This window comes from Bufo bufo, chromosome 4, assembly GCF_905171765.1.
Source record: "Bufo bufo chromosome 4, aBufBuf1.1, whole genome shotgun sequence".
Lineage (NCBI taxonomy): Eukaryota > Metazoa > Chordata > Amphibia > Anura > Bufonidae > Bufo > Bufo bufo.
Genome location: NC_053392.1, coordinates 121164924 through 121178207, shown reverse-complemented (window position 1 = coordinate 121178207; position 13284 = coordinate 121164924). Strand labels below are relative to the sequence as shown.

Sequence of the window (13284 nt, the reverse complement as noted above, 5' to 3'; positions counted from 1 at the left end):
CGCAAAAGTGTGGCAAAAAGTTACATATTAAATAATAAGTTGCAGCCATATACAAGTTTAAAAATTGTTGCATGTTCCAACACATCGCAAACAGAACTAGGCACCCCTGAAGTGAAGTGAAAATAAGATGTCATGGTGCGCCTTATGGAAGCAGTCAATAGTATGCGGGAGATGAGGGGAGTGTTGAGTGAAGCCCTGCACTGGCTGTACTCACTGTTCCCTGTTTTCTTCTGGGTGCCTCACTGCACGTGTCCTGACTGCGTACAGCACTAGGATGTAGTGCAAGTAGGCGCACACTATGATCTGACGCTTTGCAACATCAGGTCACAGTGTATCGTGGGCTGGCAGAAGACCAGGGGCGGTGACTGTTAGCACCGTCCGGAGCAGGAGAGCTAAGTTTTTAATTTTAATTGTCTGATGGAGCTTGGGGGTCTGATCTGAGGTGTGAGGTGGAATGGGGGTTGTTCGATACAGAGGTCTGATTTGAGGAATGATGGAGCTTGGGGTCTGATCTGAGGAGGATGCGGGTATGATTGTCACAGACATTCCTGCGACAGGTGGCAGGAGATCTGTGAGACAGGCAACACGTGGTTTGATCTGACATGTTTTCTGTTTGGATCGATGACGTCTTTGTTGTTTCTGGTGTTTGCCACACCTTCTTTCCCCAGGTGTGGCTATTATGGTCATTTAACCTCCTCTATTTATTGTTGTTTCTCCCACTATGCTATGCGGTTTATAGCTTCAATTTGAGTTGTGGATAGCTGGTGTGTGGATCTCGGCTGAGTCCCTGGTGCTGCCATAGCCACTTGAAGTTAAGTGTTTTCTTTCCCTTTTGTATTTTGTTTGGGTTATTTTGTGTGTTGCATTTGCCTGTCATTTGTATTAAGGCCTCCTTTTGGAGGAACAGATTGTCTTAGTCCTGACATTAGTACCAGGGTCCTATAGGGTGAGTTAGGACATTAGGTATTCCTGTGTATGAACTCACCTACCTCTGGGGTCTGTTCATACTGGTAGTTTGTCAGGACTTTGATTAGGGTTTTACTAGGAGGTGTCCATCTCCTTTCCCTAGTTTCCAGGCCTTATTCTCTCACCCCTTTCCATCCTATGTTCGGTGTGGTGTTTCCCTCCCACACCAGAATGTGACATTGATAGGGTTTAATATAGAGGTCTAATCAAGGTCTGATCTGAGGTCTGATGGAGCTTAGGGTTTGATCTGAGAGGAATGCGGTCTGATCTTAGGTCTAAGAAGGTATGGGGGTCTGATACAGAAGTCTGATGGATCTTGGGGAGTCTGATAAATTATATATTTTTCTTATTTTCCTCCTCTATATCCTAGATGAGTCTTATGGCCTGGTGAGTCTTATGGAGTAAAAAATACAGGATATATATATATATATATATATATATATATATATATATATAAAATGCTATGATTTATATGCATTTTTGTTATTGAACACTAAGTCATAGTAGTTATGTATAAAAATCCTTTCCAGACACAGGTGATGAGTCCATAATGCTTGTGGTATGTCATGAACAAGAGCCAGTGTAGGCTCGAAACGTAGACTGGGCTGCATTCCATTTTTTGGGATTTACAATAAAGATTTGGATTTTACAGAATTCTGAAATTTCTTTTATCCGGATACATGAGATGTTACTGACATGATGCTTTCTTCTCTGTTCAGATACAAAGATAATCACTGATGTTTCCAGGGTACATTAGGCACAGTCACACAGAGCTGTTAGGTTATATGCCTGACAACAATGTATAGATAAACTGCTGTCAGTTGCCAAGAGCAAGCAACATGATTTTGAAGGAAGCCACTATATATTATCGGAATAGGGAAAAAGACATGGTGTAACTCAAAATCAATAAAAAATAAATAAAGAAAAATGACTTACTTATCATTAGGTTTACAGTGTAAGAGCTGATTTATGCTTTGTGTTATTTTCCCACTGTGCATCTCTGTTCGATACATGCTCAGCAGAACTTGTAAGCTGTCTAATATAGTCAGCAGTGGCGTCCAGTTATATTGTGGAATGAGCTTCATAATAACCGCCAATAAATACAGTGAGGCAATATCTTATTAGTAAAAATGTGCCTATTATCTTAGAAAAATAAGTTTTGCAAACAGTAATTCTCTGTACCCCACATTGGATCACCCAAACTTATCCGAATCATAAATACCCACATTGGTCCTTCCACCCTGTGATCTGCTCCCTGTGGATTCAGGGAGGATCTTACAGTTCTCTGAGATTTGGCTAAGACTGCGAATATCTGCATATAGTAAGTGGTTTCTGAGTAGACAGAGTTTATAAGTGCACTGAACATTTCAATTACGTCATCATACCATCTAAAACCAAGAAGACATAATATGGCAACTCTTAGAACTATAGGTATCAGGGGCATTGGTCTCGTAGGTTTCCCGTTGTTTTCCCGTTTGACTTGCAGTAGCATCATCGACAATAGAAGTCGCTGACTTGACTTTCAGACTTCGCGGTTCTCAACTGGTTTTTCACGATTTTTCTCCTTTGGTTGTAGACAAGGCTCCAGCAGCAAACAGATAATTCCCAACATGTAAAGCAAGCCACACACATAGAAAGAGTAGTCGTATTTCTGTGTGATGTCAAAAATCCAGCCTACAGGAGACAAATGAAATTGAATGTACAATAAATGACCTGATTCATCCCTACTGGTTCCCAATAAAACATTTAAAAATTATCGGAATTAATACAAATCTGTGAAAAAGTATCTGACCCCCTTACAATAAATCTTAATCTACTAAAATAGAGTTGTGCAGTGGCATAATATTGAGGAAAAAGTCATCAATATCAGATCAGCAGGGCTTGCAGAAGTACACTCAGGCCTCAGGCTGGAAGAGACCTGCAGCCTGCATCATGGCGGGAGCCAGGTAAGTAATTCATTTTTTTTTTGTCACACCTATAGACCACCAGGTAACTATAGGGGACCATTATAACTACTGTGGGAACTATAGGCAACCATTATAGCAACTGTGGGCACTATAGTGAACCATTAAAACTCATGGGAGTACTATAGGGGACCATTATCACTGTTGGGGGCATAATAAGGGACCATTATAGCTTTTGGGGGCACTATAGGGGTCCATTAAAACTACTGGGGTCATTACAGGGGTCCATTATAACTACTGGACGCATTATAGGGGATCATTATAGCTAATGGGGGCATTACAGAGTACCATTATAACTACTGGGAGCAATTTAACTACTGGGGCACTATAGAGAGGCATTATAATAACAGGGGGCATTATAAGGCACCTTTATAACTACTGGGGGCATTACATCTAATGGGCACTATTGGGAGGCGTTATAACTAGTGGGCCACTATAGGAGAGCATTATAACTTCGAGGGGCAATATAGAGGACCTTTATAATTACTGGGGGGCACTGTAGGTGACCATTATAACAACTGGGGGCAATATAGGGGACCTTTATAACTATTGGGCGGCTATATGGGGCATTATAACTATTTGGTGCATTATAGGGGATGTTATGAAAACTGGTGGCCCTATATAGGACACTGTAACCACTGGGGCACTATAGGGGACAATTTAACTACCAGGGGAAATAAAGGGGGGCATTATAACTACTCGGTTCACTTTAGAATGGCCTCTTTTCTTCTGGGGACAATATGAGGATCTTTATCACTACTGGGGAATGTGTCGATATATGGCACATTACTGCTGCGGGCTATCACTGTCCTCAGTGGTCTCACGCTATTCATTGGCTGCAGTGGTCATATGCCATACACCATCATGTCACCGACTCTTTGTTTACATGGCTGCAGAAAAGATGCCAGAAAGTTCAGCATGTCACATACATCATAGCTGCAGCAATATAAACAAAGCATTCGTGCTCAAATGGTGAGCTTCCATATGATGCTGCCATATTTTAACCACTGGACAACCTCTTTAATTTTGTGACGTTTATAAATCAAGTGCATATGTTTGGACATAAGGACATTTTGAGGTTGTGGAATGAGGCCATGGTCTCAAAAAATGGGCGACGTGTATGTCTGTTCATGATGTCTGGTTCAGTTGTCCAGAAAAAAATTAAAGGGAAGGTTGGCAACCCTGGCTGCAGTACACAGGCATCGGAAATCAGACTGTGTACAGAGCCTTCTGCTTTTGCTCCATACACTGTAAAGTTTCCAGTGCCGCGGCTGCCCAAAACAGCTTATTGATGGGCGTGCAGGGTGTCGGACCCCCACCGATCTGATATTGATGACCTATCCTGAAGATAGGTTATCAATATCTGTAGCCTGAACATCCTCATTAATTGGTCAGTCTTTTTTCCCCCACAGGAAAGCATTGCACAATAGACTCTATTATATACTCTATTCTTCCCTTTAAAAGGCAACAAAATCCTGCTGGGACAATGACAAAGCCTAAGACAAACAGAAATTGGCTAAACCCAAGAAATAGGGTTCAGTTCTGGTCTCTCTTGGGTCACTTGATAAGCTGTAATTGTATTTCTTCTCATTCAGATGTAGGATTATTTATTTATTTAGAATAGGGTACTTGCAAATTGTTTCTTGTTGCATGATGTTCTGACTCTGCCTCTGTAGGAAGCTAGGTGATGTACTTAGGTCCGACCCTAGTTCAGTCAGTGTGACTCTTGTGCTAGCTGGGGAAGTTAGAAGAGCTTCATGTGCTCACTCCTTGGAGCTTTACATCAAGAAAGCCAACTCTACTTTGAAAATTGTTTTTTGTTGTATAATGTCCTGACTCAGCCCCTGCAGGGGCAATAACTGAATGTTGATGTGAACCAGTCCTAAATTGTAAATTTCATATTTTTTCAAAATGTTTTTTTCCTTATAGAGAAGGGGATGGAAAAAGCCTGAAAAAAAAGAAAACCACCATGGGCACAAAACACACACCCAAAGTGCTGAAAAACGCCGCACAAAAACTGTATGCAAATCCAACCTAAGGCTGATGTCACCCAGTAATTAATGTTTGGCATTTTTGCAGGGTTTTATGCTTCTTGGTGCATTATGGAAAATATGAAACACAGCTTGAGGTGTTTTTTTTTGTTTTGTTTTTTTGGTCAATGGCATTTTTCTGAAGTCGTAGCATGCTCTGGGTCTGGTGTTTTTTCCCCCTCATTATCTAGCATTACTGTCCCAAAGACATCTTTTTTTTTTTTGCTCTGCTTGAAAAAACATATGTGCCAGTTGTTTGTTTTTTGTATCAATGTATTTTCCCTGTATTGCTCTACAAAGAAAGTGATATTACAAGGGGTTACATGCTTTCCTATAAAAAAAAAAAGCAAAGCTTAATAAAAAAAAAAGAAAAATGCCAGGTGATAAAACACACTGTATGGATAAAAAAGGCTCAAAACCTAAAGAAAAGCAATACAAAAACACTGAGCTCAAGGCAAGTGTATTATGTGTGAATGGCAGCACCCTAAGACTAGGGCTACACGGTGACAGTAGTCACGCGACAATTTTTATAATGATAGCTTATGCTGTCGCACTGCGACATGCTGTGACTGCGACGCAACAGTCGCAAAAAATCCATGTCGCAGCGCGACACCATAGACTATCATTATAAAAATTGTTGCGCAACCTTTGTGCGAGATCAATGTCACGCAACACATGTTGCAGCGTAGTTGTCCCGTATGTGTCGCCATGTAGCCCTAGCCTTAAAGAACCATCTGGTTGAAGTTATTGCTGGTAAGGGTGGTGCTATCTATGTACAGAGTTTATGTCTGTGACTTATAAAGCACCGACATCCTACAGCGATGTACAGAGATTGCTGCCATTAACATCAGTTTCTTTCCCCAATGGGGCTCACAATCTCATTTCATTATCTCAGACACATGCAAAGGTCAATTTCATAGTAACCCATTTAAGGGTGTATTAGACGGGCAGATTTTCTGGACAATGCACGCCAATTGCACGATGAACGAATATAAATTGATTAGCAGGCACTCACCATCTGTACTTCATACACATAACATATTTATTGTGAGGTAATAATAAAAATAAAAATTGGCATATACTGATATAGGATAAATAGTTAGAACACGTAAAATCACACATCAATTAAGACCATGTGGTAAAATCGTATAACATCAGATAAGAAGTAACATCCAATAGAAATCTGGCAACATCTGATAAAAAATGCGATAATATGTCAAAGGATACCATTAAAGTCCATGCAGTAAGGTGATTGAGAGTCCAGTTTTGGTAGTATATTTATATAAAGCGCATTAGTAGTCGCACTTGAAGATATTCAACTCTTGTACCATGCAATAGTGTATATAGTCATCCAGGTATACTGGTTTGGCAATATCTTTTGACTCAGTCCACTATAGTGATTTATGGTTAATACACTGTGTTATCGGGTGGAAAACACTTGAGCAGAATGATATAACAATGCAGCTGACCATTTAAGGTCGATAGACGAACAGTGTAACTCTTATCGATATAACCTCCCTCGAGTAATTGATGCGATTTTTTCTTCCAAATTTTTCAGATGTTCGATTGTCTCTACTTACAAAAGACTTGGTTTCGCTTACTGCAGGGGCGTCCCTCCTGCAATACAGCTACTCACCCGGGCCGGGAGCTTTTTCCTTTCGTAATGCACTGTTATTGCACTCAAATGTCGGCATCCCACCTGGTAGTTTGTGGTCACGTGACTTAGCTGCGAATGTGTACTGGAGAAAAACGAAGATCTTCTATTCGTCTTCCTTTTATTTTTCCAATTTTTTCAAGTGCGCACTTTTAAGTCCTGCAGGTTATATATTCGGTAGTTTGGTTTCTTATCCACGCCAGACGTGTTTCAAGGTGACCTCGCCTCTTCATCAGTGGCTTAAATGAAAACCAAACTACTTTATTCTTATATATTGTCGATGGTTGCATCGAAAACCCGTTTTTTCAGAGGATTGGAAACTCTGGTAAGGATATTTGAATATCTTATTTTCGTGGTAACAGCAGTATGTTTCAGATTATAAAATATATGTTATTTCTTCCAAATATAGTTTAAAATGACATTACAAGGTATATATTCGATAAATAATTAGAAAAAAATGAAAAACGCATATGCGTCTTTGTTGCGTTTTTTTGTCGGGCTGCTGTTGCTCTATTGGGTTGAGATCTGGTGACTGTGGGGGCCATTTTAGTACAGTGAACTCATTGTCATGTTCAAGAAACCAATTTGAAATGATTCGAGCTTTGTGACATGGTGCATTATCCTGCTGGAAGTAGCCATCAGAGGATGGATACATGTTCTCATTCTGTTTACGCCAAATTCGGACTCTACCATTTGAATGTCTCAACAGAAATCGAGACTCATCAGACCAGGCAACATTTTTCCAGTCTTCAACAGTCCAATTTTGGTGAGCTCGTGCAACTTGTAGCCTCTTTTTCCTATTTGTAGTGGAGATGAGTGGTACCCGGTGGGGTCTTCTGCTGTTGTAGCCCATCCGCCTCAAGGTTGTGCGTGTTGTGGCTTCACAAATGCTTTGCTGAATACCTCGGTTGTAACGAGTGGTTATTTCAGTCAACATTGCTCTTCTATCAGCTTGAATCAGTCAGCCCATTCGCCTCTGACCTCTAGCATCCACAAGGCATTTTTGCCCACAGGACTGCTGCATACTGGATGTTTTTCCCTTTTCACACCATTCTTTGTAAACCCTAGAAATGGTTGTGCGTGAAAATCCCAGTAACTGAGCAGATTGTGAAATACTCAGACCGGCCCGTCTGGCACCAACAACCATGCCACGCTCAAAATTTCTTAAATCACCTTTCTTTCCCATTCTGACATTCAGTTTGGAGTTCAGGAGATTGTCTTGACCAGGACAACACCCCTAAATGCATTGAAGCAGCTGCCATGTGATTGGTTGACTAGATAATTGCATTAATGAGAAATAGAACAGGTGTTCCTAATAATTCTTTAGGTGAGTGTATATATATATATATATATATATTATTTTTCTTTAGAAATATGTTTTCCAAAATAATACATGTAATGAAGTAGATTCTATATATTACATATATGCATGCAACATAATATACATGTTTGTAAGTTATGTCAGAATTTTCTATTAATGTGGACTTATAAAATTGTTTTTTGGTTTTCCTTTAATGGTATTTTCTCTATATATATTCATAGAGTGATATCTCTATAGGATTTAATTAATAGGTCCTTTTGGTACATTAAATAAAAACTTTAATAGTATAAAAATAAAAATAAATAAAATACGATAATAAAATTGGTTAATATAAGAAAATAAGTAAAAATAAGTAAAAATTCAAAAAACGCATATATGTTTTTGTTGCGTTTTCATTGCGGTTTTTAAAATTCTGGGGACATGATATTTGTGTTTCTGTACCTTCTGTGTGTCTTCTTTATGTGCTGCCATAACATTTTTTGTTAATAAGGTTAATCTGTTAGGCTGAGCAGATGTTATCCATTTGATAGAAGTTTGGGGAGGGAGCCTCCCCCCGAGGGGGGGTCGTGGTGCTGGAAAACAGCCGGACACACGACCCCAAGTCAGGGAGAGGCGCACCCCCCTATATAAAACCCCATAATTCAAAAGCTGAATTTAAACCTCCTGGTTTTAGTGTGTTGAAATCGTAGATGTATCTTGATTCTAATCTTGACATCTTTAAAATATGGTCTCCCCCTGTTGTGGGACGCCGACATTTGAGCGCAATAACAATGCATTAGGAAAGGAAAAAGCTCCTGGCCCGGGTGAGTAGCTGTACTGCAGGAGGGACGCCCCTGCAGTAAGCGAAACCAAGTCTTTTGTAAGTAGAGACAATCGAACATCTGAAAAATTTGCAAGAAAAAAATCGCATCAATAATTCGAGGGAGGTTATATCGATAAGAGTTACACTGTTCGTCTATCGACCTTAAATGGTCAGCTGCATTGTTATATCATTCTGCTCAAGTGTTTTCCACCCGATAACACAGTGTATTAACCATAAATCACTATAGTGGACTGAGTCAAAAGATATTGCCAAACCATTACAGTATACCTGGATGACTATACACACTATTGCATGGCACAAGAGTTAAATATCTTCAAGTGCGACTACTAATGCTCTTTATATAAATATACTACCAAAACTGGACTCTCAGTCACCTTACTGCATGGACTTTAATGGTATCCTTTGACATATTATCGCATTTTTTATCAGATGTTGCAAGATTTTATTGGATGTTAGTTTTTACCTGATTATACCACATGTTGCCAGATGATGTTAGTTCTTATCTGATGTTATATGAGTTTACCACATGGTCTTAATTGATGTGTGATTTTACTTGTTCTAACTATTTATCCTATATCAGTATATGCCAAGTTTTATTTTTACCTCACAATAAATATGTTATGTGTATGAAGTACAGATGGTGAATGCCTGCTAATCAATTTATATTAGTACAATACAAAGGGATTAGGTGAATCACTTATAGCAGAGCACCATCACAACAGTGACAAGAAAGGTGAGCCACTATATACCAAAGTCCATTAGTCAACCCACATGCACAATGAACGAGTCAACAACTCGTTCATCGGGCAATCCAGATCTTTCAGCATGCAGATCATGCTGTCTAATTATGCCGCTAGCAACCCACAGTACAGCATGGGGACGAGCAATGGAATAGCGATAACTTCTCCCCATGTTGCTGAGGAGAACGCTTCTCCCCATGTTCCCTCCTGACAATCGTCTGCACGATCGGGGTGTCTAATACACCCTTAAGCCTCTCGTTATATGTTTGAAGTGTGGGAGGAAACTGTAGTACCTGTAGAACCCCCCCACACACACAGAACATCCAAACTCCATGCAGATGATTCCCTAAGTCAGATCAGAATCCAGGACCAGGGCAACAGTGCTAACCACTGAGCCACCATTCTGCCCCACATTATTTAAGACCTCAAACACACAATCATATTTTGCATCCGTATCCGATCTACATTATTTGCAGAATGCACACGGTCACAGACCTATTCTTTTCTATGTATCAAGAATTTCTAATGATGGGAGTGATTACATTACGGATTGCACATGGAAGGTATCCGTATTTTGTGGTTCGTGGTTTGAGGACCGCAATATGGATCTTGTCGTGTGCATGAGGCCATAATCTTATGGCAAATGAACCAGCAGTGGGGAAGATTTACTTACCCTGGTGTGCACTTGTAGGACTGACACTCCACTCGTGTGGTGTACAAATAAATCTCCCTGGAAGTGTTTATTGACTAGTTACCTATAAGACATCATTGGGGTCATTTATCAAACTGGAGTAAATCAGAAATGGCTTAGTTGCCCAGAGCAACCAGATTCCACCTTTCATTTTTGACAGCTCCTTTGGAAAATGAAAGATGGAATCTGATTGGTTGCTATGGGCAACTAAGCCATTGACCCCACATGTCTCTTCAGACTGTAGCTGACCTTGATTTAGTTTAGTACATTTCTGTTATTCTGATTTCTTTTTCTACAGTCAGGACTGGAAGCTCTACTGCTGACTGGTTTTACTAAGTAATATCTTAATAGGTTTAATGACTCAATCCCTTGCAAAATGTCTTTCATCATATAACACAAAGCAGCTGACCTCTCACATACACAGGGAGATTTCACAACTACATTCAAGTGGCTGCTAAAATCCTTGGATGATTTAAAAAACCCTACGGCTAATTTCAAACGAGCATGTTTGGTCCAGGAAACACGCTCCACAGGATAGCCACATTTCCCGGACCAAACACTGCTTCTCTGACCCGACTCACAGCATCGGTCTACTATTCTGCACTCACTTAATGCTGTCAGTACAGTACACTAGACCTGTGGTCAGGCATCTCAAGGAATGCGTTTTTTGGAGCCTTTGTTGAGATGTTTTTGCCCATATGGTGTGTTTTAGAACCTGGCATTTTTTATTGCGTTTTTCTGTATACCTGCCACTTTTTTTTTTAGATGTTCCCCCCTCAAGCCCCGTGATGTTACTTTCTCTGTAGAGCTGTATGGGAAAAAAAGCATTGTTAAAAAAGGCATGCAAAAACACCATTGCCCATGTGGTGTTTTGAAGCTGGAAAAAAAACAACAATGGAGGTCTATGGGAGGGATGAGGGAAAAATGCTAGACCCAGAGGTGCTGAAATTTGAAAAAAATGTCATTGACCCAAAAAATGCATCTCCAGGGGCAAAAACGCCAATACAAATACATGCAGTCCCTGGAGCAAGGGTACTTTGTAGTATGGACATTTGCTCATATTGCTACCTTGCAAAGCCATGAAACTCACTACTTTATTGCACTTTGAAGGGTTAACTTGCACTGTGATTTATGCCTTTGTTTACACATATAGGGGGATATTTACCAAGACTGGCGCTTTCTTCCCTGATCTTGATATCCCCTGCGCTGCTGGAGGTTTACGCCACATCATAAACTAGGAGAATCCCCCTGCAGTCCACACACCTAACCAGAAATCTACGACAGCTCAGAGCTTCCGCAGATCTCTGTCTTCACTTACACCAGAAAACTGGCGCAAATAAAGATAAATTTGTCGCTGCTGTCCATACCCCCTTCCCAGTCCTCGTCACACACCCCTTTTAGAAAAGTGCCGAAGACGGCGAAAAAGGGGAGACGATTTTTTAAAAAGTCGCACCTGTGATTTTTTAATGCCACTTTTCAGGCGTAAAGGTAATGATAATTCTCCCCCTTAGTATTTTCAAAATTTTTATTAAATGCGCCTTTTTAAATTGTCGCCTAATTATGTGCAAATCATTTCCAACCAGGACCTGACGTAAAAATTGTTGCATTACATACCTTGCTGCGACTTTTTAAAAAATTGTCGCTTGTCCTATGTGTTTTCATAGACCAACCTAATAAGAAAATTTCTATGACTGGAAAGTCACAAAACCAATCAGCCAATGAAAAAGAAGATGGCTTAGAGGCGACAATCACCACAGGCTTAGAAATAAAACCGCGAAACCTCACATTGCCATTGTTACTGAGGTAAATAGAAATCAGGGCTGATGTCAAAATGAAAAAAAAAAAAATAGCAAAAGATTAATTAAAACATGCGTGAAAAAAACTATGTATTTGTGGTAGGCTTCAGCGAATCGAGCTTTGGATCATAGATCTGAAGTTGATTCATTAAAAAACGTTGTTGTTAATGCTGTTTCCGTATAGTATTAAAATGTATTGGCTCTGTGTAGCCAAACTTCATCTCGGCCGAAGTTGCACGAGACTACAGTATTGCTATCTGCGTATTTAAAAACAATTTAAAATGGGCATTCGAAGTGGGCTTTGGTACCGTGGTACCAGCCAGTACCAAAGCCCACTTTGGATTGCTATTTTAAAATGTTTTTAAATATGCAATTTGGAATACTGTAGTAATTCACCGAAGTCTCGCGCAACTTCGGCCGAGACCGTTTGGCTACACGGAGCCAATACATTTGAATGCTGTGCGGAAACAGCAATAACATCAACGTTTTTGAACGAATCAACTTCAGATCTATGATCCGAAGCTCAATTTGCTCAATTATGCTTTTGAATGCTCCCTTCCCAAGCATTAGGGTACACGACATGGCGACGCTGGTCGTGTGACAGCTGTCGTGGCCAGGTTCTCAGACTAGCGGTGATCCCGTACAAATGAATGGGATTGCCGTACAAGTCGAAAGAAATCCAACACTGCTGGATTTCTTGTGACTTGGGTGGCAATCCCATTCATTTTTAAGGGATCACCGCTAGTCTGAGAACCTGTCCACGACAGCTGTCACACGACCAGTGTCACCGTGTATCCACACCCTTAAAGGGGTTACCCAGGAGTCCTTGCATCTTTCGAAGCATATTGAGGTACATTACATAATACCCGTGCTTAGGATGCTGGCACACGTCACAGATGTGCTGAGTTTTTAGTGCGGCAAAAAATGCATCAAAATACCACATGCTATTTTTGAACAACTATACCTGGGGATAGGTGAGTTTTATTTCAGCAATGGCAAAAACACAGCAGACTTAAATTACACTAATCTACTTATGAATTAATGTCATACAGTTTTACTATGTGTTTACCCTTTTGCGTATAGAAAACATACCATAAATGCAGATTTGTTGTTTCAAAAACGCATGCTATTTTTTATGCAGTTTTAGTAAAAAAAACAGTGCACCAACAGTGCAGCAGCTACATGTGCCACAGTATCACAGCACACACAGCCCCATGAACTAAACTGCAGAAATATTGGGAACAAGATGGTCTCGTCAAATCTGACCCAGACTATTATTCACTTGTCCCCTCGTCTAGT

The 13284-nt window shown here is 40.2% G+C and overlaps 1 protein-coding gene across 5 annotated transcripts in view; it reads right to left on the bottom strand.

The window, feature by feature from the left end:
* Window positions 1-1583: 1583 nt before the first annotated feature.
* The window catches only part of SLC16A14 (solute carrier family 16 member 14), a 45964-nt gene continuing 34263 nt past the window's right edge, over window positions 1584-13284 (bottom strand). For 3 of the 5 annotated variants that reach the window (XM_040431004.1, XM_040431001.1, XM_040431003.1), the window contains exon 6: window positions 1586-2640. In XM_040431004.1, the coding sequence (XP_040286938.1) occupies window positions 2489-2640 (152 nt within the window). In that variant the 3' untranslated portion in view covers window positions 1586-2488. Of the gene's footprint in view, window positions 2641-13284 lie in introns of all 5 variants that reach the window. The other 2 variants (XM_040431005.1, XM_040431002.1) reach the window with 2 other exon arrangements.